At 43.6% G+C, this 26130-nt stretch overlaps 1 protein-coding gene, 1 non-coding gene and 1 pseudogene across 2 annotated transcripts in view; 1 reads left to right on the top strand and 2 right to left on the bottom strand.

Moving 5' to 3' along the window:
* Positions 1-25353, top strand: part of LOC145412863 (lipase 3-like) — a 49564-nt gene extending 24211 nt beyond the window's left edge. The window contains exons 7-10 of the mRNA XM_080282662.1: positions 8783-8867; positions 24491-24633; positions 25010-25098; positions 25293-25353. Coding sequence (XP_080138788.1) covers positions 8783-8867; positions 24491-24633; positions 25010-25098; positions 25293-25353 — 378 coding nt within the window. The remainder of the gene's footprint in view (positions 1-8782; positions 8868-24490; positions 24634-25009; positions 25099-25292) is intronic.
* LOC145413063 (5S ribosomal RNA) lies at positions 17588-17706 on the bottom strand. Its single transcript, XR_013899672.1, has one exon. It is a non-coding gene; the product is annotated as a 5S ribosomal RNA (ribosomal RNA).
* Positions 18020-18138, bottom strand: LOC145413086 (5S ribosomal RNA; annotated as a pseudogene).
* Positions 25354-26130: the final 777 nt, after the last annotated feature.

A 26130-nucleotide genomic window follows, 5' to 3' on the forward strand; every position in this document is an offset into this window, starting at 1 on the left:
CCTATTTCTCATCACTGCTTTCAGTGTACCAACAACCTTCCTTCCCTGATGTACCCTTTCACGCACTTCATCCCCCAAAGTTCCATCCTTACTCATCACACTACCCAAGTACTTGAATGCACTCACATTCTCCATATCCTCACCATCCAACCTCACTGCACACTCTGTGACTTCATTCCTCTCAAACACCATAACTTTACTTTTGTTTACATTAACTTTCAGATTCCTCCTCCTACACACTGTCCCAAATTCATTCACCAAACCTTGCAACTCCCATTCATCTTCACTCAACAATACTGTATCATCAGCAAACAGCAACACCGGAAGCTTCCAAATCTCACCCTCATTCATTAGAGCCACCCCCACATCCACTGCCCTACCTTGCACCTCCTTTACAACCCCATCCATGTATATATTAAACAGCCATGGAGACATCACACAACCCTGTTTCAGTCCCACACTGAGATCAAAGAACTCACTCAGCTCACCATCCACTCGCACCGTAGCCCTAGCTCCTTCGTACATACTTTTCACAGCACTGAACAATTTCCCCTCCACTCCATATATTCTTAATACCTTCCATATACCTTGCCTATCTATTCAGCCATAAGCTTTCTCCAAGTCCATGAAGGCAACATACACTTTCCTTCCCTTCTCTAGATACTTCTCCACTAAACATCTTAGAACAAATATCTGATCTACACATCCTTTTCCCGTCCTAAATCCCCCTTGTTCTTCTCCAACTAGCTCCTCTGTCATATGCCTAACCCTATCAATGAGTATTCTACCATATATTTTACTAGTCACACTAAGAAGGCAAATACCCCTGTGGTTACCACATACTTCTCTCTCCCCTTTTCCTTTGTATAAAGGAACAATTATACCTGATTTCCAGTCCCCTGGAACCCTTCCCTCTTCCCAAGCCAATCTACACAACTTCCATATCCACTCCACAACAAATCACTCCCATACCTAAGCATTTCACCACACACTCCATCAATTCCTGGGCCCTTTACCAACTTAATCTTCATCGCTTCCACTACTTCCGCCCTACTGATCTCTTCCTCCCTCCTTTCATCTCTTCTTCTCCCAACCATTCCCCAACCACTTATACTCGCACTGCTCTCACTCTCTACATTCAACAAATCCTCAAAGTGCTCCTGCCATCTCCCCAATTTTTTCTCTCTTCTCCACCAACAATCTATTTTTCCTATCTTTCACTCCCCTACTATTTCCCCTTTCACACTGCCTTACTTTCTTTACCTCCTTCCAAAACAATTTCTTACCCTCCCTTCATTTCACACTCAGATTCTTCCCAAACTCTTCATCCACTTTCTTCTTACCCTCCTTCACCAGTCTCTTAACCTCCCTTCTCCTGCTCACATATACCTCTCTCTTCTCTCTCTCATCTCCCCTACCTCTACTCGTTAACCATTCACTATATGCCTTCTTCTTTTGTTCCACAGCTCGTTTCACCTCATCATTCCACCATGCTGTCCCTCGCACACCCTTGCATCTCCTCCTCACTCCACAAACCGCCTCACACGCTGCGCCTATCTCTTCCGTGAATATCTTACATACGTCTTCCACTGCTTCCATCTGCTCTAGCTCATACCTTCCCAATCTTTCTTCCACTATGCTCTTATACTCTGTCATTTTCTCACTATCTTGCAATTTCTCCACTCTTCTCACAGGAGCTGCTTCCTCCTGTCTTTCCCTTCGTCTCCTCAACCACTTTCTTTGCAGCTCTACCTTGGCCATCACTAAGTGATGGTCCGAGACTCCATTCCCCCACCCTCTCCACACTCTTGCATCCAACACTTGTCTTCTCATTCGTTCATCCACACACACATAGTCTATTATTGCCTTTCGTTTAACAAGTTCACCATCCATCCTCCTCATTACTCTCCATGTATACCGGTGGATCATCTTATGACGAAAGTAGGTGTTGGCTATTGCCAACCCCTTACAATCATAGATGTCCACCAAAGCACTACCATTCCCATCTACTTCAGCTGGCACCCCCCACTGACCAACCACTCCATCCACTCGTACATTCCCAACTTTGCCATTCATGTCTCCAATCAACAGCACTCTCTCGCTCCTCTCAAACTTGCCCATACATGCATCTACTCACGCCCAAAACTCATCTTTCACTCTTGCCACTCGATCCTCTGTCGGGGCATACACACATACAATCGCCCACGCTTGTATACCTACTTTCATCCTCATCCATACAATCCTTGCACCCACTGTTCCATACTCTCTTATATTCCCCTTCCACTTCTTGCTTATCATCAGACATACTCCCTCTCTTGCCCTCTCATTCTCATTGACTCCCGCACATATACCTACACCGTATTCCCATTCTCTCACTCTTTCACTTTCCCATTTAGTTTCAGTCAATCCACATATATCCACTTTTGCATCCTCAAGCACCTGAACAATCTCTCTCTTTCACTTCATCATTCACTCCTCTCACATTCCATGTTCCCAGCCTAAGAATGTCCTTTGTCCATTCCTTAGTCATCAACGTATGGTCCGTCCGGGTCCGAGGTGCTTTATTCGTTTTTTTAGTTAGTTCTTTTTACGGGATGGGGCACTAACCCACCACCAACCCTTTTAGTCGCCTCGTACGACAAGCAGGGATACTGGGGGAGTATTCTTGAAAACCCCCCTACCCCCAGGGGGTACATGCACACCTAATTATGTGAAATCCGGTCAAAAATTTGTGCTTAATATGATTATTGAAAACAGATCAGGTTTTACAGCTGAAACGTGCTAAAATTTGCGGATATTTACCCTTGAGATTAACAAGCACTAACATATATTAATTTGAAGCACGATTAAGTGTATTTGCATTGTCTGTCTATCCATCTATTGCCAGACGTCTGAATCCCGTAAACTCTCCTCGTCAGTCTCTCGCTCTCCATCATGTACATAGCCAATGCACCTCAATATATCCACGCCACAGCCGTCCTTCACTCCCTTCTGTCTCTCCATGTGACTCCACATGCTTCTCTCAAATAACTCATTTCCACCGCTCTCACTCTTGACTTGTGTTCCTCCAATAAGGTCCATTTGCACTGTAAATCAATATTTACACAAAACAGAAGTCTGTCAAGGAGAATTGTCAAGCTAGAGGTGAAATACTTCAGCTAACTTTAGCAAACTTTTGCTCTGAATCCTGAATTTTTATTGTCACATTAAACACAAATTTCTGACTGGATTTCAGATAATTAGGTGTGTATGAACCTATCTGGTTATAAAAATTATAACAGCCTAACATATACGGCTTAACCTAACCTGACAGTCACTGCCATGCAAAACCAACCCTAACTTTGGCTTAAGCCATTGGTAAGTGAAATACAGCATAGTGTCCCCTGGAATATCCAGCCACCTCCACAAGGAATACAGCATAGTGCCCCCGTGAACTCCCAGACACCCCCACATGGAGCCCACGGAGGAGCAGCAGCAGCGCACCAAGACTCAGTGCAACAACGGTCTAAGTCAGCCCGGGCCGCACGCCCCTATGACCCGGAGCCCGCCTGCCATCGCCATAGCAGGAATACTGCACTACCTTCTGGGCGAGCCTCCACCAACCAGCTTAGGGGTGGAGCTGTCTGTCTAGCTCCTGCCAGCACCCCAAAGGAGTCGGCCTGTAGCCGCTCCTGCCTTCTTCAGGAGCCGGTCGTTAGCCTCTCTGAAGGTTTCTTCCTCTTTGAGACGGCCTGCAGCTGCTTGACCCTCGCTAAGGAAACGGCCTGTAGCCGTCCTGAGGGTAATAAGAAGATGGCCGGTAGCCGCTCCCACCTTCATCAGAAGGTGTTCTTCTGGAGACTGCCGGTAGCCACTTCAAAACCCCTCCTGAAGGGGTCAGCCTGTAGCCACCCCCACCTTCGTCAGACGGCCGGTAGCTGCTCTGAAGGTGTTTCCCCTGAGTCTGCCTATAGCCGCTCCACACCCCTCCTGCAGGAGTTGGCCTGTAGCCGCTCCCGCCTTCATCAGATGGCCGGTAGCTGCTCCAAAGGTGTTCCCCGGGTCGGCCTGTAGCCGCTCCCACCTTTGTCAGACGGCTGGTAGCCGCTCTGAAGGTGTTTCCCCTGAGTCAGCCTGTAGCCGCTCCACACCCCTCCTCCAGGAGTCGGTCTGTAGCCGCTCCCGCCTTCGTCAGACGGCCGGTAGCCGCTCCGAAGGTGTTCCCCTTGAGTTGGCCTGTAGCCACTCTACACCCCTCCTGAAGGAGTCGGCCTGTAGCCGCTCCCGCCTTCATCAGACGGCCGGTAGCCGCTCCAAAGGTGTTGCCTCTGAGTCGGCCTGTAGCCGCTCCACGCCCCTCCTGCCGAAGTCGGCCTGTAGCCGCTCCACGCCCCTCCTGCCGAAGTCGGCCTGTAGCCGCTCCCGCCTTCGTCAGACGGCCGGTAGCCGCTCCGAAGGTGCCCCTGGGTTTGCTGGCAGTTATTCACCCTCTCAGGCCATGGCCAGTAGCCGGGCCTTGGCGCCTTTTAGCTGCGCCCTTAGGAAGCCACGGCCCGAAGCGGCAGAGAGCCGCCCCACCGCCCCAGCCTGACACCAGTTTCCTGACCTCCAACGCAGAGGGCATAGAGGAGTGTTGGAGAGGCCCTATAGCTTCCCCTGGCCTCTGCTCCCTACAACTGGCTCTAGAGGAGACCCACCTGACAGACCCTGACGCAGACCGGTGTCGCAGCCCCTCCTTGTCAGCGCCGCCCAGCCCTGGGGACCGAAGCCCTTGGGAACCCCTGACCCTCCCTAGAATGCCCAGGCGGGAACTCCCTTGACGGTGGAGGACCTCCACCTCCGTCAGGAGCCTGAACGAACGGTTCAGGCAATTGTTCGGCCCCAGTCCTGAGGGCCACACTCCTGTCCACAGCCCGAAGAGTACGGGCCCCTTCGCCACCTGCAGCCTCGGACGAGAGCAGACGCCCCTGCGCGTGATCCCGTGCCCCCTTGGCAAGGCCTCCCCTGGCGGTGCCCCAGCCCCGGCAGAAGTAAAGCCGGGTTGCCCCTCCGCCGCACCCTTGCCGCCCCACGACCCATAGTGACAGTGACTGTGCCATTATAGTAGTAAAACAGTGACGAGGCGGAACAGTGAATTAATAGTAATAGACCCAAGTGTTAGTAGGCTGAACAGACACAGTGGAATGATAATGGTCTAACAGTGACGAGGCGGAACAGTGAATTGTTAAGCACGAACCTAAGTGCCAGTAAGAGAGACCGACACAGTGTAACCATCATACAGAAATAAGAGAATCACCCAAGCCCTGGAGTTTGTAATAATAATTAACCAAAAGTCCCTTGCAAGTAGAAAATAACAAAGTGAACACGCTACCAGTAAACTCCGCCTCATACTACCATAATCACAATTAGACCCTAGTGCCTTACACCCTCCCCTAGTTGAGAATCATCTCTAACCTCCCAGTGCGCTCAGAAACCTTGGACTGTACTAATTCAGAATACTCTGCCTCGAGTGTTATTTCCCTGTATTCTCAAACAGTATCCTGCGAGATAGGCTACATTATCTAGATATAAGTGTTTATCATCGCACAGTATGTTGTGTTTGTAACATCTGCTGTTTCCCCTGTCTGACTGAGTAATACACGTGTAAGGTTATTGCCTGGAGTTTTTGTGTCCTGCCTCTCTATTTGTCCTAAGCCCCGGTCTCAAAAGAGAACCCCGCTACACGTTATGGGTTTAAGGAACGGGAAGCCGAACCTAAAACACCTAGCATTACAGTAAGGATGTGAAAATCTTATTCTCCAGATCAGACTGGCTGTTACTAAAAACGATGTTCAAACATCACCAGTACATGAGACCAAGAAATTATAAAACCAAATACTCCACATAGGTCTAGCTGTTCACGGTCAAGGCCTATCTAAGAGGAAAGAACATTGAAACATTTGTGATATTTTCCCTCGGTATTACAGCCCAGTTTCAGGGCTATATGCCCTGGAGTCAGGACCTATCAATACTTATACTGATTCAGTCCATAAATCACTTCATTGTGACTTTATCAAATCTAATCTTTGTGCTACCGAGTTCTCCTACGGGTGCCCGGCCCAGGCTCGCCGTCACGAGTCTCTCGAAACCCCACAAAACTCTTCACTAAAGCACAAACACTGCATACTTCATCTTTAAGAGAGATCACACTAAGTCTTGCATGCTTATCATGATAATAACAGCTGAATATCACAGAAATCTTACCTGTACTGGAATATGATTCCGAGACGTTGTTGTGAATGGCGGTCAGCTGCGGCCCTGATGGTATTGGTTGTGACGTAACAACGAGGGTGCATGTTTCGCGCAAGGTACGATAATCTCCAACTTTGACAATTTTTTTTCATAAACATTAAATCGGAGGAAAAAAAAATTGATATCCGATGATTACGAGTGACCATTTTATTACTTTATGTAACTTGTACACGACCGATAACCAGTGCAACTTTTTTCTTGTAGAAAACACCGGGCGATTTTACTCCATTAAAGGGCATCTCTCTTCCAGTGGTGTACTCAGGGGGGCAAGGTCTCAAGCTATAAAAAAAAAAAAATGTCAAATGCCAATTACCATTACTACTGCTATGAGAGAGAGAAAGAGAGAGGCAGACTCTAGCCTATTTGAGAACTTGTACATGTCCCTGTTGTCATCAGTTACAGGGTTAGAATATGTTTAGATTTTCTTTCAGTGAGTGAGGCACGTTTAGAAATTAAGTTCTGGCTAATGTAAGGTGGTTTTATTTAAATGAAGGAAGCGTCTCTGGTGGTCAACTCTGTTCAGCACCAAAACGTAACAAGAACCAATCAGTGAGTGCAACACCTGCACCCTACAATTGGTTTAAGATCAAAGTTTTGACCCTGCCTTTGACTGATTGCTCTTAAACTCAAATTACTGGTTTTAATTCTTCCCTGATGCTTAACCATCCTTCATGTTAGGTCCAACATGGATCACATAAAATACAGATGAACCTGAGTCAACCAACTTTCTCCAATCCATGTTGTTCTATTGCAGCCTTTCAAAAAAAAAATCATTTTCACTCGTTGGTTCTTTTCCTGCCTTCTCAAACTATTTCTGAATTGCCTTTTTGTTGTATACTTATAATCCAGTTTATATAAAATCCTACTGACCTTCACAATTATACTTTTGTGATTCTGTCAGTTTTAATCTGTCCCTTACCCACAAAATTCTAACCTTGTCCCTTCACCCACTGCTAAACATTTTCCTTCCCTTCCTCTCTAGGGACTTGAGGTCACACCAATATGGGCTTCAGATTTCTATTTCATATGTTAGGGAAGAAATGATAAACTAATTACACTATTTACGGTACCCCTCCATTTTTTTTTTTTTTTCTTTTAAATACTATATGGTGGAGGTGGGGCTGGAGCTAGCTCTGTGGCTAAGGTAAGGAGTGGTTGAAGGAAGTTCAGGGAGCTGTTGCCTCTCCTAACACTGAGAGTGTTTCCCCTCTGTGCTAAGGGTTCTTTGTATGTTGCATGTGTTAGAAGTGTAATGCTGCTTGGCTGTGAGACCTGGGTTATAGAAGTGGAGGATATCTGTAGACTCCAACACAGAGAAATGACTGCTTAAATGGATGTGTAATGTCCTTGAATGCGAGGCCTGGGGAGGCTAGGACTGTGACTGAAAAGTTGAGGGGAAGGATGGGACTGGAATGTATTGGTGTTGTGATGAGAAGGCATGGATGGAGATGGTTTGGGCATGCTGAGAGGAAGGAGACAACAGTTGGGTCAAGAGAGTGTGAAGTGTGAATGTCGAGGATGGGGTTGTGAGGGGCTGACCAAAGAAGACCTGGGACAAGTAGCATGGACAGCCAGTCTTAGGTGACCAACGCCGACCCATGCAAGCATGTTGGAGCCCTTATAAACAATATGATGGATCAAGCACCATGGACAGCAAGTATTAGGTGACCAATGCCAACTCACACAAGCATGTTGGAGCCTTTATAAACAATACAATACAATACTACTCCTTCTGCTACTCTGTTTACCTAGCCCTAAATTTCATCTTGTTCTTTGATTCCATTATCATGAGCTAGTGCAAAATAAAAAATTTGGTATACTCAATACATTTTATAAGAAGTGATTGAGGGAGCTATTATACAAGTAGTCACTGTCTCATAGCCAATTTTAAACCTAAGTTGCTTGTAGCTTCTTACCCGATTCTCTGAAAGAACTGTGTCTGTATATCAGTACAGCCAAAGGACAACATGCTGTGCTGCAGTCATGACACATGACATTAACCCATTTGTGCCTAGGAATTCTGTGTGGGATTTTCCTGGAAGGGTACTTTGTGCACTGCTAAGTCCAAATTTTAGGGTTCCCACTTGCATTAACTCTTGAAAATATATAACTCTATCCTTCTTAAAGGGCCCTAGGCACCAGTGGCTAAAAGAAACTTATGTACTTATCAGTGTTTAACCCAGTAATGCCTTCAGTGCTCTTGTGTGGGATTTTGTTAGAAGGAGACTTCGCATACTGTCCTCTGTCTGTCAGCTCGCACTGGAAAAGTTCATAGGTCTGTACCCTGTGGTTCCCCCCTCCCCTTTATAACTTTTAAAAATGCCTAGTTCTGCCCATTTTAAAGGACCCTAGGCACCAATGGGTTAATCATTAAGTGGTGTGATGCTGCACTAAACAGTGGAAAATGCTGTGTAATACGGCTGTCTGTGCAATAGTTTTTACTGTGGATGTGATGAAAATGGTATTCACGTAAATCTGAGGTCATGCCTAATTCCCCTCTTGGTGTTCACAGGAGTACTTGCCAACTCTACTGGCCCACATGCCTGCTGGTACCTCTGTTCACACTATCAATCACTTTGCCCAGGAGATACTCACTGGTGAGTAATAATAGCAAGTATCAAATACAGTAACAGATAGAAGGTTGTAGTATGCTGTATTATAATAAGGGACTTTTCTTCCAATAAACAAGAATACTCTCCTAATTATTATAATAAGGGACTTTTTTTCCGATAAACAAGAATACTCTCTTAATTAACCCCATCCATTCACTCAATGTAGTGCTACTCTACTCCAGGGTAACTCTACACTGAGTGACAAACCAAATTATTTCCTGTATATAATCCAGGAATTTATTTAATACACTGGGTAGTAACCTTATAACCAACCAATATGTGTTCCCTACATGTCAACAAGTGGGTTGGTGGAGGGTTAGTGCCCCTCCCTGGAAAACTAACTACAAATACAAACAAAATGTTTTGGATCAGGACTAACCAACAGGTCACAAATAGGGACTGTATAAAGGATGTGGTGCGGATTTCAACGTGGAATGTGAAGGGTGTGAATGATGAGGTGAAAGAGAGAGACTGTCCAGGTACTAGAACTAGAGGATGCAAAAGTGGACATATGTGGATTGATTGAGACCAAAAGAGGTGAGCGTGTGAGAGAGTGGGAGTATGGATTGGGTACATGTGCAGGAGTAGGTGAGAATGAGAGGGCAAAGGAGGGTATATGTATTGTTGTGTGCAAGAGATGGAAGGAGAATATAAGAGAGTATGGATGAGTTGGTTCAAGGAATGTATGGGTAAGATTAAAAGTTGGAATACAGGCATGGGCAACTGTGTGTATACCTGTGCCAATGGAAGACGTGTGAGCAGAATGAAAAAAGAGTTCTGGGCGAATGTGGATGCATGCATGGAAAAGTTTGAGAGGAGTGAGAGAGTATTTTTGAATGGAGATATGAATGGAAATGTAGGGAATATGAAGGTGGCTGGAGTAGATGGTGGGTAGGGTGAGCCTGCAGAAGTGGATGAGAATGGTTGTGCTTTAGTGGACATTTAACTCCTAACACATGCAGCATACGAAGATAAGTTAGCATGGAGGAAGAGCTCTCTCAATGTCAGGAGAGGCAACAGCTCCCTGAACTTCTTCCAATCACTCCTCGCTCTAGCCACAGAGCTAGCTCCAGCCCCACCTCCAGCACGTAAAGTGTCTCCCAAATTAACTCTTCCACACACTCAAGACTCGCCAGAAAGATCAATCCTTTCATGCCTGAAAACCTCCATATGCTCTCCCAGACACACCGCACATATGAAATCAGCATTATTTTGCAGTCTACCTCTAATACCACTATATCTCTTGTGCACCTACTTATCACAAACTGTGCAAGATGGAATTACTTTTATGTATACTTTTTATATACTTGTATATTTATTTATAATTAACCCCTTATGGGATTAAGGCATCTGGCAATAGATTTATTATATATATATATATATATATATACACACACATAGTCACCGCTTGCATAAAATGGGAATATTGTACTTTGAAGCTCCCGCTTTATGAAAATTCCGCATTATAGGGCCATATGTCTTTATGTTAAAGGGTTTCATGGTACCCAAGCCAGCCTCAAGTTCACCTGTTGGGGCAATTTTCAGTTTTTTTTTTTCCAGGACATCATACAAACACTAGAGGATTCCCCACCTTGAATGGAAGAGGTTGTAGGCTTGCTGAGGGGAGGTGGAGTGGAGTTCTATGGCCAAAAGAAAGGGCAAAGATCACACAGAGCATGTGTGCAACCAGACCAAGGAAAGAGGGTAGGCTTAACTGGGGCAGGAATGCTCAGTGGACCGTGACGACACCCTGCGCAGGCACGTGACGGCCATATGTCATTGGCTGATGCAACCCGAGCTATGACTATCACTGGCTGCATTACATCTGTTCCCACCACGTTATGACCCTATTTTTTTGCGTATTGACTGTTTGAACCATAATATGGGGCCTCTGGCTGTGTTACCTCTATTGTCGCAGCATAGTATGGTTTTCAAAAACATGGCCAGCTTCCTCCATCTGCATTATGTCTATCATTTCAAAAACATGGCCAGCTTCCTCCATCTGCATTATGTCTATCATTTCAAAAACATGGCCAGCTTCCTCCATCTGCATTATGTCTATCATTTCAAAAACATGGCCAGCTTCCTCCATCTGCATTATGTCTACCATCTTCATATTGTGACCATATTTTGGCTCCAAATTTTGCCTTCTGTGTTATGTGTGTTCCGTACACTAAGATGACACATTGTGCGAGCAGTGACTATATATATATTGTATATACAATAAAACCTCCGCAAGTCTGCATCCTATAAGTTGGAATTACGCATTAGTTGTAGTGGCACATGAAAATCATTAATGAAAATAATTTAAAATGTTCGAAGTCAGTAAAAAGAAAATCTCAGAAAAATTTCCCCAAAGTCGTAAAATGGCGTCTAATGGAAGGCCCAGCTTGGAATAATGATGCATCATTCTAGGCTGTGAGGGTTTGTGTTGCTCCACTGGTCAGAAAATTCTTGTAAAACTATTCCTAAGATGTGAAATCTCAGCTAAGCAAAGCCATATCTCAGCATGATGACACACCAGATCATCATGTTCTAGCCTGTGAGGGCCCACCAGCCACCTCCCGCCCAGATTTGCTAATATGGCAGCTTGCCCACTAAATGTAGAGATTTAAAAAAAATCTGGGGATAATTTTAATAAAGCTTACTCTATATCTGGCATATTGTAAAGTCCTATTAGCACTGTTTTCCTTAATGTTCCCTAATTTCCATCAGTCTGGTGGATTTTTATCACAGTTTAGGCCAGTCTAGCAGATTTCCGTGCTGTACAGTACAGTACATTCCGTTTGGCATTTCCGTGCTGTACAGTACAGTACATTCCGTTTGGCAGCGCTGCTAAGTCCCGCAACCTCCAGGCTCACTCTGTCTCAGTCTAGCATCTCCTACCACTCGTGTCGGTGTTCTCTCACATTCCACTTCATATTCTGCACTTTTATTCCTATCCAGCATGGCTTCCTGCCTCCCAGGGCTCCTTCAGGAAGGAAGGGGATGAAGATGAAGACCCTGAGCATTCAAGAGTAGGTGAAAGTTTTAGAAAGGACTGATGCTGGTAGCCTGATGCATACCATATTTGCGGTGTTTAACCTGAAGCCGGGTATGTTTTATGATATAAAGAAGAATTGTTGTTCAGTTGTGATTATGGTTACGAAATGTTGCACAGAAGCAATCATTTGCTCCCCTAGCACCTCTACATCCTACCAAGAGGCCCTCCTTATGCTTGGATTACACCCTCTGCAAGCATGGTAAGTGATTTTTGTTTTTTTGTTTCTGTTTAGTCAGGAATCTCATATTTCCCATAAGTCGGAACAGCCTCAGATTTCGACTTAGAGAGGTTTTACTGTATATATATATATATACACACACTCAATCCTTAAGTAACACGTGGTTGAGTAACACGTTTTTGTTCTAACGCGGTCAGCATAATGAGACAAGTCATGTCAACACGCGGAAAAACTCGAGCTCACGCGGGAAGTCAGCTGGCCTGGGGACAAAATTTGAAAGCCGCGCGCTATGACGTCACCCTCTAACTTCTGGGTACATTTCCTGGGCGCATATTTCCATTCTGTATGGGTATTTATCTCAGTACCACAGCCAGCCACCTCAGCCAAACAGCCCTAGTGAGATGGGATAGGTTAGGGTAGGTTAGGCTGCTGAAATTTTGCCTGGGAAGCACAGTGGGTATATTTTCGTGAAAAACCTATGGTTAGTTTTGAAATGAATGGGCAAGCGTTGTTCCTGGCTGAAGGTTCCTGGTGGTTTTTATGAATATCCAAACAGAATGGAAATATGTTTTCTGGGCAAACTCAAGGCCGAACGGTTCGACGAAATTTATGGGTTTCGGCAATTTCAGGGGACAAAATGGAACGACAATGTATGCTAATCAGAAAAAAAAAAAATCCTTGCGTTCTCGTAAGTTACAGTTCAGTTCCACATTCTTCGTTTGATTTCACGCTTCCCAACACATTTTGGACCAACTGGGCATATGGTTATCAGTCCTTTCTCATGCCTCATCTAGTTCTTACCCACAATTATCATGGATTTTGCAGTTTTAAGGAACGAAAATGTTTGCTAATTAGAGGAAAAGTTACTCTTTCGTCCATGTGTTATCGTAGCGTTCAGTTCCACATTCTTCGTTCGATTTAATGCTTCCCAACACTTCCAACTAACTGAGCATACTGTTATCAATCCTTTCTCATGCTTCACCTAGTTCCACCCCACACTCAAAATGGGTTTCGCAGTTTTAGGGGATGAAATGGAACGAAAATGTTTGCTAATTAGAAAAAAATACTTTCGTCTAATGGTTCTTGTTAGTGTTCAGTTCCACATATTTCGTTCGGTTTCGTGCTTCCCAACACATTTGGACCGACTGAGCATACGGCTATCAAGTCCTTTCTCGCGTCTCACAGACTCCACCTCACAGTCATGTGGTTTTTGGGTTTTAGGAGACGCAACTGAATGAAAATGTTTGCTAATCACACACACACACACACACACACACACACACACACAAAATACTTCTGCTCGTGTAAGTGAGCATTCAGTTTCACATTCTTCGTTCTTCTTCCTGATAGTCTTATGTTTGTCGGATTACTTCTGGGAGGTAAATAAACGTTTCATACTAAATCTGTTTCCCCCGTCGTTTTAAGTTGTATTCCGCTGTCAACTGTTTACACATCAGGGTTACGGCGAAATTAGGGCCTGTCCTAACCTAAGTGTTTAAACTTGACCTAACCTAGCTTAACTATACCTTATAATTTAACCTAACCTAACATAGCATCCAGTTGGGAAGTTGGGAGACAAAAATCACCTTGAGTACATCAAGACAATCATGTTATGGCTTAAGGAACGTGATGATAAAAAGTGGGAAATTTTTCAGTAGGAAAAGGTAATTTACCACCCTGAAAATAGTCAGAAAAATACAGAAAACAAACTGGAGGAATATGAACTGAATTGGTAAGGTTCTTCCACTGCTTTAAGCGTACAAATACCAAAATGGCAAAAGAAAAAAAGAAAAACCATAGCATAAAAGAAAGCACCATCATAACGATTTGGAAGGACAGGGAGAAGATAAAGATCGTGCGTAGGAAGTGATGCAATCCTGGCAGCTGTGAAGGTTTATATGTTGTCCTGAAACTGACTGAGAAGCTCATAGGGTGTTATGTGGAGCATCAGAGAAAGCAAACTCTCACTTTTACCCCTTTTTACCATCTTACCCCACGTATTTACCTCCACCTATACGCATCATCAGGTAAAACACTGAAAGAGATATAACTGTTGTAATTAAAAACATCAGTGGTATTAAAAATGGCATTAACAAAAACAGAAGTTGGACTGGGTCAACACCACCTCCACTGAGTACCCTTTTGTTGATAGGTAGCTCCACGGTATTTTACTCTCGCCCCCCAACCCCAAAGTTGTTGTCAAAGTTTCGCCTTCTCGTATCATGTGGCCTTCGGGAGAGACGTTAGGCTGTATAGTTAGACTAAAATTTAAGGGTCTGGCTGTTTTAGGGAACAAAATGGAGCAAAAATGTTTGCAAACCAGAAAAAAGGTACTCTTTCATCCATGTGTTCTCTTGAGTTAGCGTTCCGTTTCACATTCTTCGTTCGGTATCGCTCTTCCCAACACATTTCAAACTGATTGAGCAGTTTAGCCATATGTTTAGTTCATCAGAAATGCGTTGGGAAATGCGATATCAAACGAAAAATGTGAAACTGAACGCTAACTCACGAGAACACACGGATTAAAGTAATTTTTTCTCGTTAGCACAAATTTTCGTTCTATTTCGTACTCTAAAACTGCCAGACCCATAAATTTTTGTCTAACCATATGGCCTAAGGTCTCTCCTGAAAGCCACATGATATGAGAGAAGGCGAAACTTTGACAACAACATTGGGGTTGGGGGATGGAGGAAAATACCGGGGAGCTACGTATCAACAAAAGGGTACCCATCCCAACTTTTATTTTTGTTAATGCTATTTTTAATACCATTGATGTTTTTAATTACAACAGTTATATCTCTTTCAATGTTGTACCTGATGGTGGGTGCAAGTGGGGGTAATTTACGTGGGGTTAGGTGGTAAGAAGGGGTAAAAGTGAGAGTTTTGGAAAGTTGCCAGAACACATTGTACCATTATACATGTAAACATATTGTCTGAGTGACGCGGATTTGGGTACCACGGTCCTTGTCCAGTCCCTATTGCCCGCGGTACTCAAGGACTGAGTGTATATATATATATATATATATATATATGTACAGCAAACTCGCCCGGAACACGTTCTTGCCGAACGCGCTCGCAATTATACACGATTAGTGCTGGGATACGTATAAGATAATGTAAGATTAAATAACTATTACGAAAACTATATATTTACGCAAGAGAGGCTTTTGATGGGCCAAATCCTCGAACATCAGCTCAGCACGCACGGTTTGTTTTGATCACGTGATGTGATTCGCTGTACTGCTTTTCCTCAGTGCTGTATTTGTAAGTTAAATATTTACAGTACTGTTCTGGTAAGTTTATGTGCAAGTTAAAGTATTATTAAATAACGTTCAAGCAAGAAATAAAGTCTTATAACCAGTTTTCTGATAGGCGTCAGAATATTACCTTTTTTATTTGTTTGTTAAATATTTGCTGTACTGCTTTTCCACAGTACTGTATTTGTAAGTTAAATATTTACTGTTCTGGTATGCACCTGTAAGTTAAAGCACTTAAAGAAAGTTAAAGCATTAAATATAGCCTTGTAACCAGTTATAGATTACACACGATCGGTGGGTTCCAAGACAATTCGCCACCATGTCAATTCCCCGTCAAAACATGAACGATTCCCCATCAGGACAATTCGCACCCTGTATGATTCTCCGTCATTCTATAAATATATTAATTAATCAATATTTTTATAAATATACTTATTATTAATTAATCAATACTTTAATAACTATATTTCAGGGGGATCCATCAAAGTCTATGATGTCTTGTTATTGTTGTGATGGCGAACTGGCTTGACAGCGAATGGTCCAGAAACCATTTTGCTCCCTAGACTCCCTAGGCGTGGTGTTTTGCTGTTGTCTGCCATTGGTGATCAATATGAGGCACTTTGGGTGGTTGGAGGGTTCATTTGGTGTTGTGGCTTGCAAGTACAGTGCTGCACAGCAAGGCTTCGACGTGCAGGTGCGTGGGCACGGGGTAACATTCCGACGCCGACTGGTTTCGGCATCGGAATGTTGCCTTGTGTTTGGGTGTTTGTGTGTCGGAGTTTTGCTGTGCAGTGCTGTGTTTGTGGGTTGTGACATTGGATGGGCCTTCTGACCACTTGGGGTGCTTCATATTGATTACCAGGGGCAGATGGCAGCGGGGGACCACGTTTGGGAGATCTAGGGAGCAAAATAAGGAGTAGTTAAAACTTACACGGTTTCGCGCCGAACGCACCACGTTAGGAACGAAACCCATGCGTTGGGGGTGAGCTTGCTGTATATATATATATATATATATATATATATATATACAGTACCCTTGCGTCCAACACGCGTTTGTCCAGCATGATTCGCGTCCAGCACGGAGCAAAAAATTAGTACAATTTAATACAGTTTAATTACTGTAACATGGGTGCATTAGCATAACACGGATGGAGCTCCGAAAAGTGGGAGAAAGACGCAGAGTTCGCCTCTAGCACGATCATCCCCGGGCCAACACGGTCATACTTGACGTTCCTGTGACACTGACAGTCAATCAAAACTTCCTATCAAGTAGCCTTCCCCGCACGCTATCATGACGTGATCATGATGTCGCCCAATTAAAAACACTTCTGCTCTCACGTGATGTTTTTTTAAATTACTCCCGCCACAGCGCCACTAAGTCACATAATTTGCATTGGACAGTGCTTTTATCATGCTGCATTTTCTGCCCTTGCTACTGCATTTTACCCTGCTCATGATGCCTAGGAAGCCTTCTGAGAACCCCAAGAAGCAACGGCACCTCCCTCAGGCCACCGAGCTAGAAGAAGAAAGGGGAGAGGAATGTGGACATCGCCAAGGCCTACGACGTGAATAAAGCCTGCATGAGGACCATAATAAAAAACCAATACAAGATCTTCCAGCAAAAAGAGGAAGAGAGAAGAGTGCCAGGACAGGCAGAAGCAGGACCTTCCATGGATGTGGACAAGGATAGTGATTCTGAGTGTGATTTCGAAGGATTTATGAGGGAGATTGAGGAGGAGCAACAGCCATTACCTGCTAGTGACGCCAGCAGCCATCCTCCAGGGACCCAGGAGGACTACCTATAGCCTCGGATACCACCTTCCATTCCCAGCAAGCTCACCAACACTATCCTAAAAGGCTAGTTATCATTCATAGTATAGTACCATTTATTATAATTATGGTAGTACCAATATATGTATAGGTATATGGTAGGTATTTAGGGTGACTTTTCCTAGGGTTGCTGACATAATTCATTTTTCCCCATAAACTCTTTTGTTTGTCCAACACGTTTTTAGTCCAACACAGGACCCATGCATGACAGTATTACCGTGTTGGATGCAAGGGTACTGTATATATATATATATATATATATATATATATTTTCATTCATTCATTCATTGCCAGACGCCATGTATCCCAATCGGGGTGGCCAAGGGCTTAGAGTTAATTGTTTTACAGGGAGGGGCACTAATCCTCCACCAACCCCACTTGACACGTAGGGAGAACGAGCCAACAGCATCTGGTGTTCCCAGGCGGTCACCCATCCAAGTACTAACCAGACCCAACGTTGCTTAACTTCGCTGATCGCACGGGAAGCGGTGTACTCAACGTGGCATGGCCGTTGATATATATATATATATATATATATATATATATATATATACATATACATATATATATATATATATATATATATATATATATATATATACACAGTATATATATATATATATATATATATATATATATATATATATATACACAGCCTATATATTTATATATATATATATATATATATATATACACAGTATATATATATATATTCATTCATTCATTGCCAGACGCCATGTATCCCAAACGGGGTGGCCAATGGCTTAGAGTTAATTGTTTTACAGGGAGGGGCACTAATCCTCCACCAACCCCACTTGACACGTAGGGATGCCAACAGCATCTGGTGTTCCCAGGCGGTCACCCATCCAAGTACTAACCACACCCAACGTTGCTTAACTTTGCTGATCGGACGGGAAGCGGTGTACTCAACGTGGTATGGCCGTATATATATATATGTATACACAGTATATATATATATATATATATATATACACACATACACACAGTAGGCTCGCACAGTGCGCGTCATCGCAGTGCGCGATTTGCATTATGCGCGAGTGACCAAAAATCATAACCAAAAACCTTTCAATGGGCAAGTTTACCGCACAGAACGCGAGGCAGAGGCAAGGAGTGGCTCAAAAATGCCATTTTCTACTAGTGCGCGACCACCCCTCACACAGCGCGTCACGTGTCGTCATGTTGATGCGCAGAAATTCCCAGGCATTCTACTGCGCAGCTTGGGGTACAAGGGAGCAGGCACGCCATAACAGTCCTGGCTCGTGCACCGTGCGGATCTGCTCTCTACAGCTAACCTGTCGTGTACAACGTGTGGTGTTTTTTGTGCTCCTCTATCCTTGCCTGTATTTCGCCGCACCATGGCTCCAGCCCCAAGAGTTAAGAAACTTCTGATGCACGCCACCAAGTTAAAGATCATTAAGATGAAGGAGGAGGGTCAAGGAAACACTGCTATCGGGAGAACCCTGGGACTGGCTGAATCTACAGTGAGAACTGTGTGGAAGAACCATGAAGCCATAAAGGCTGTAGTGAAGACGTACGGTGCCTCTGACCTAGACGGCTGTTCGCGGGTGGGAAATCGCGCTATGATACTAATGGAGCGCTGTCTTGCCACCTTCATAATGAGGAAAGAAAAGGAAGGTGCTCCACTGAATGGAAGATTTATTCGGAACCAAGCCCAGCTCTTTTACAAGGCAGCATCTCGTAGGTTAAAAGAGGAAAAACCTTTCAGGGCATCGGTTGGATGGCTGGACCGTTTTCTCAAGCGCAAGGAACTCCGTTACGTGAAAGTGTCTGGTGAATGTGCCTCTGCCGATGAGCTGGCCGTGAGAGACTATCCTGCGATATTTCGAGCGATTATTGAAGAGGGACAATACACCAAGGACCAGATCTACAACATCGATGAAACGTCATTATATCACAAGGCCATGCCCAAATCAACTTACATTGCTAAAAGACAGAAACAAGCCCCTGGTCGCAAGCTCCAGAAGTGTAAGATGACGGTATTGTTCGCTGTAAACTTGTCTGGGAGTCACAAGATGAGGCCAGTTGTTGTACACAAAGCTTCACACCCAAGGTGCTACAAAAACCTCACAAACATGGATGCAAGTGGCATGTATTGGTACAAGTCCGCAAATGGTTGGATGACCGGGAACATTATGGCAGACTGGTTAACGAGGCGGTGTGTCCCTGATGCCAGGGCCAAGTGTCAGGAACTGGGCATTCCATTTAAGATGCTCCTTGTGCTTGATAACGCACCAAGTCACCCTCCACACCTTGAAGATCTTCATAATGATTGTCGTGTTGTGTTTCTGCCGCCCCACACGACGTCACAAGTGCAGCCACTGGATCAAGAACTAATCGCCACAGTGAAACATTTCTACCATAAGCAAGTGTACAACTACCTACGCAGGAAGACCGACACACAAGAGGAACTTCATGCCCTACAAGAAGATCACGACAAAGACCTTGATGAGCAATCTGCTCCCGTTCCATCTCCACCGGCACCTGTATCCTGACCTGCCACAGATGCCATGACTGTTGAGGCATTTTGGCATAACTTTACGGTGAAGGATGCAGTTGAATTTCTCCTTCAAGCCTGGCACCAGATTACACCTGCAACGGTGAACCATGCGTGACGAATGCTCGTGCCTCACTTATGCATCACCCAGGAGACGGCCATTCAACCACTGGCCGAGGCTGAGGCAGCAACACTGACAGCAGCACAAGCTGTACCAGGTTTCGAGGACGTTACATTGGCTGACATACAAGAAGTGCACACTGCTACTGAGGAACAGCCTCCCGAGGAAGTGTTGCAATGGATAGACAAGGCTGACACAGAGCCCGACGCCAGACAGTCAAGTTGAGCAGCCTAGTGTGATGGAAGGCAGGACTGAGCTGTGTATGTCAAACATTAGCAAGATCCTTGCTGCCGTGGATAAGCTCAAGGAAGAGGTGAAGGAACAGGAAGTGAGCAGCCTAAGAACGGAGGAACTTCTGGTTGGTATCGACAAACTCTTCCGTTTCTACACAGACAGGCACAGGGAAGAAATAAACAGGAGAAGACAGACGCTCATAACATGCTACACACAGCGGGCTCAAGGTGGTGAAATTGCGGAACCATTGACATCGTCTGCTCCTGTTGAGGATGAAGAGGATGCAATGTCAGAAGTGTCAGCATTGGACTTTGAAGGGTTTATGGCCAAAGTGAGTGACTTTGATGCTCCTGAGGAAGGTGATCAAGAGGAGTCTGTGGAGGAAAGTGTTGGTGCGGTGGGAGGTGCGGTGGGGAGTGCGGCGCTGTAAGTGTTGCCGCGCCTCGGAACCCCTGTTATTTAAGGTAATCAGGCCTGTTGTCTACTGTTGTTAAGGTGACTACCCATATTTTTGTTATTGTAGCTATAGCTTCAGTACAATGTCTGAAACATATGACCTTTATTATGTCTCTAAGGGCCAAAAAATGTCCAGGTATGAGGGGGTACCGCCCATATGTAATTATTCCTGTAAGATTATGTATTCCTAGTACGCGAATTCCCATTGTGCGAGGTCGTGGACCGCCCAATCTCTTGCGCATTGTGCGAGCCTACTGTATATATATATAAAGTTTAGTTTCCCTGGTAGACGTATTGAAACATAGGCAATGCTATGCTCTTGCAACCCTCCCAAGCACATACCCTCTACCTCCCTGCACACCTAACAAAGCACATAAATGTGCTCACCACCCCCACCCCTGCTCCAATCTTTTCTTTTAAAGGGGGGCATAAGCAGAATGCCTTGAGGATACATAACCTGGGCCCTTCAGATTCCATGTGCAGGTCACATTGAAATGTATATATAAAAAAAAAAAAAAAAAAAAAAAAAAAAAAAAAGTGGAGAGAGAGAGAGAGAGAGAGAGAGAGAGAGAGAGAGAGAGAGAGCATTCTACCTATCAAAAGGCACCAGTTCACTATAAAATACATATCTATATGAAACTTCAAGGCTCTACAGTGAATACTTTCTGAGTTCTGGCCTGGAAATGAAATCTCCACACCTGGCCAGCCACCCTGCCACCCAACTCTACTGACAGACACCTATTGATCCCAATGATAACAACACCCTCCTCTGACTTTGTGAAGTGGAGGGTAAAAAGGTAATTATGTACTGACTGTATAGCAGATCTAAAATGCCATACTTAAAGATCACTTGTAGGTGTGAAAGCTAATAGTCTGAACAAAAAGCAATGAAAGTATTGGATATCTGGTGTGTTAGCCAATGGATATATTATCACAAACTTGTGTATGGTTAAGTAAGGATTACAGTATACCTATATTCACTATCTGTCTACTCTGTCCACTGCCAGATGCCTTAATCCCGTAAGGGGTGGCCACAAACAAATTGCCTCCATGTCACTCTGTCCCCGTCCATTTCACTGCCTTCCTCCCAGCTCACGCCCCCCTCTCTCATATACCTCTCCATTCCATCCCTACATCTCATCCTTGGCCTCCCCCTCCCTCTCCTCCCCTCCACCTCACTCATATACACTCTCCTCGTTAATCTCCTGCTCTCCATCCTCTCCAGGAGATATGGCCAAATCACCTCAATGTATTTCTCCTAATGTTTTTCTGTTACATCCAGAACCACACTACAATCCTCCTTCACTTCATTTGTCAGTCTGTTTCTTCATATAACTCCACATGCTCCTCTCACATAACTCATTTCCACTGCTCTCGCTCTTGACATGTGTCCTTCCAGCAAGGTCCAAGCTTCACTTCCATACATTAGAATCAGTATCACAATACAGTACTATCATGCAGCGACTTTTTTACTTCCATGCTCACTTCCCTATTTCTTATCACTGCTTTAAACAAACCAGCAGCCTTTCTTCCGTGTTGTACCCTTTCAAGAACTTCACCCTCCAAACTTCCATCCTTACCCATCACACTACCCAAGTACTTAAATGCACTCACATTTTCCACTTCCTCATCATCCAACCTCACTGTACATTCAGTGACTTCATTTCTCTCAAAGACCATAACATTAATCTTCCCTACATTCACCTTTAGATTCCATTTCTTATCCATCCATCATTCAGTCCTATGTTGTCCCATGAGGAGCGTAGGAGCCCAGGGCTAGGCAAGTTGGTCCTGGCATTTAAGATGAGAGTGACCAGCCTCACTCATCCCAGAGTGGCATTATGTGAGCAATAAACCCCAACCATCCCTTGGATATAAACCTTCACCGGCTAATCCAATTGGAGTGCTGTTATTATCCACCAAACCACCAGGTGCCAAAATTTGGTTATATGGTTCCCACCCAGCATAGTAAATGGTTTCCTGGTGTACAGGAAACCATTTGGCTTGTCACTCAGTGTAGAGTCACCCACAGGCAGAAGAAAGAGGAAAGAATGAGGGAAAGAAAGACAGAAGAGGGAGTGTAAAGTTGCCCATAGGCAAAAGAAAGAGGAAAGAATGAAGGAAAGAAAGACAGAAGAGGATGGATGGAAAGAAGGATAGAGGAGAGGAAAGGGCAGACACCCGAGAGCAGCACTACATCGAGTGAGTGGATGGTGAGCGCCTTATTTCTTATACTCTTCCAAACTCATTCACCAAGCCTTGCTGTTCCCCTTCATCACCACTTAACAATATTGTATCATCTGCAAACAACAATAAAGGAAGTTTACCAAACCCTGACCCCTCTCAGTAGGGCCACTCCAACATCCACCGCTCTATCTTGTATTTCTTTTATAACCCCATCCATATACAGATTGAACAACCATGGAGACATGATACATCCCTGTCTCAATCCAACATTCAGATAGAAAAATTCACTCAGTTCACTATCCACATGCACTGCAGCCTTAGCACCCTCATACATACTCTTCACGGTATTCAACAACTTCCCATTTACTCCATATATTCTTAATATTTTCCACAGTCCTTTTCTATCCACTTTGTCATACAAATCCATGAAGTCCATATACAACTTCTTTTCCATCTCTAGAAACTTATCCAATAAAGACCTATGGTTGAATACCTGATCTGCATAACCTTTTCCTTTTGTATAACCTCCCTGTTCTCCAACTAATTCCTATGTTATTTCCATAACTTTATCAATAAATATCCTACCATAAACTCTATTACACTAAAAAGACAAATGCCTCTGTGATTACCACACACTTTTTTTTCCCCTTTTCCTTTGTACAGGTGAATAATTATACCTGACTTCCAATCCTCTGGGACTACCTTCCTCCTGGGCCAAGCTGCACATCTTCCATATCCATTTTACTACTATCTCTAACCCATGCCTCATCAATTCACCACACACTCCATCATCTCCTGGGGCTTTCCCCATTTTGACCTTCCTTATTGCTTCCACTGCTTCCTTTCTACTGATCTCTTCCTCTCTTCTCACCACCATCCTTCTCCCAGCCACTCATACTCGCATTACTTTCATTCTCTACGTTTAACAGTTACTTAACATGTTCTCTCCATCTGCTCACTTTTTCTCCCTTCTCAACTAGTAATCTACCATTGTTATCTTTCACTCCCCTACTAACTTTTTTTTATCATCCTGTCTACCTTATCACTCTGTCTACCTTTACCTCCTTCCAGAAAATTTTCTTTTGTTCCCTCCACTTTACACTCAAATTCCTTCCAAATTCCTCATCCACTTTCTTCATACTGTCTCTTACTAATCTTTTCACATACCTCTTCCTCTGTACATAAAACTCTCACTTCTGTCTCTTAACTTCCTCCGTGCCTCTGCTTCCCCCTCACTTACTATATGCCTTCTTCTTCTGCACCACAGTTTGCCTCACCTCTTCATTCTACTATGCTGTTCTTTGCATCCTCTTTCATCTTCTCTCCATCCCACGCACCACCTCACATGCTGCACAGATTTCTTCTGCAAAACTCGGACACACCTTCCACCTCCCCCGTTTGCTCCAAATCATAGTTACCCAATTGCCCCTATGTTCACTGTGTAGTAATATTTGTAGTGTTTAGTTGCATTTGTTGAAATACAAATAAATGCAAAGTAGTCTTGTAATAAAGCAGTTACCACAATGTTATCAATCACAGCAGATGAATGCATAGATAGGATGTCACCCCTACCTAGGGCTATACCCTACAGCCTATGGGGTCCCTGAAATATTTTCCCAAATACAGGGGGGGTCCACACAGGTAAAAAGGCTGAGAACCACCGATACATTATATGAAACACATGCTATTCTAGGTCAGAACATCAACTTGTGTCGAAATGACTAATACTCAAAAGATTACTGTTACTCTCTCTTGATATACCATAGGTACATTTGTGAAATATGATTATGGGCGGCTTGGGAACTTAAACCATTACGATCAAGATAAGCCACCACTGTACTCTCTAGCCAATGTCACCACACCGGTAGCACTCTTCCATGCTGATAATGACTGGCTGGCAGACCCTCAAGTAAGTTAAATGGCTCAGTTTCTGTATACTAAGGAGAGCAGATTGTTGCAACAGAGTACAGTACTTGTATCAAAATTTTTAAGTTATACATACTGAATATAAAATCAGATGCATACCTCTACAGTATTATTTGCAGGGTACTGAATTATAAATTCTGTTAGTGTTTCACACTATACAAATTATGTTACTGTTTGACACTGTTGTGACAATCTTGAAAAAGGTCATACAATAAACTTATACACAAATAATATATCAGCTGTTTTATCAAACATGTTGTGTTTTGCTTGAAATTCTAGCATGAATGAAAATCCTTTAGCTAGTTACCACAGAAGTAGTAGGTGATAAAATATTTGCATTTATGATCCGGCATTCATAGGATGTCGCAAGACTGGAGTCTGAGCTTCCCAATGTTATTCTCAGTCATCGTGTCAACTTCACAGCCTTCAATCATCTGGACTTTACTTGGTAAGCAGCTTGCATTACTAAAATATGAACTAGTAGAACATGCATTGATAATTCACATGATGACAAAGCCACATGAGAGCTATTGTTTATGATAGATACTCATATTTCAATACAAAATATTCAGGAACTGCTACAGGATTGCTGTGCAAGCAGGACATGACCATAAACTTAATAATGCACTACTGTGTTTTCAGGGCTATACATGCTCGAGAGTATGTATACACCCATGTTTTGGAGGTTCTGTCACACTACTGATAGTATTGGTAGCTGTGGAGTAAGTATGCTATCCATACACCATTATTGTCAATTTCTTTTACGAAATTCTTGAACTCATTCAATCTTCTCTAAATTGGGGTTGAGACAATGGATGAAAACCTTCAAATAATGAAATCAGTGAATAAAATGTGTATCTAAATGCACCCTTTGCATTCTCTTCAAATAACAAGAACAATAATTACAGGATTTTAAAAATCCTTATACTGTGCAAAACTTTTCTTACAAGAACTGTATTGCTCTGTCCTGGCAGAAAGGATTATTTTTGCAAAGTTTCTGCTCTGCTGAGTACTGAATGATGTTAAAATATATAACATTACTAGAACAGTACTGTATTTCTAGTTGTCATGTACATGATGTTGGAATAAAATATTTTGATGAGTTAATTCTGCAAAATATGGAAAAAAAAGAAGAAAAGATATAGCTATTAACAGAAATTAATTTGCCAGGCAATTATTATCTCCGAAGTATAAGTACAATATGTTGAAGGTCTGGCATGCAAACTTAATGCAGTATAAGCTGAGCATGCACTATCCTCTTAAGGCTGATGCAATGATACTCTCTCTCTCTCTCTGCATATATATATATATATATATTTACATGAGCAAAATATATATACAGTATATATATTTACATGAGCAAAATATATATTTATATATATATATTGCTCATGTAATGCCACTCAGGGATAAAGTGAGGCTGGTCACTCTCATCTTGAATGTCAGGACCAACTTGCCTAGCCCCGGGCTCCTATGCTCC

This window comes from Coenobita brevimanus, chromosome 94 (genome assembly GCF_032717465.1).
Source record: "Coenobita brevimanus isolate Jiangsu-jjx chromosome 94, ASM3271746v2, whole genome shotgun sequence".
In the NCBI taxonomy this organism is placed as follows: domain Eukaryota; kingdom Metazoa; phylum Arthropoda; class Malacostraca; order Decapoda; family Coenobitidae; genus Coenobita; species Coenobita brevimanus.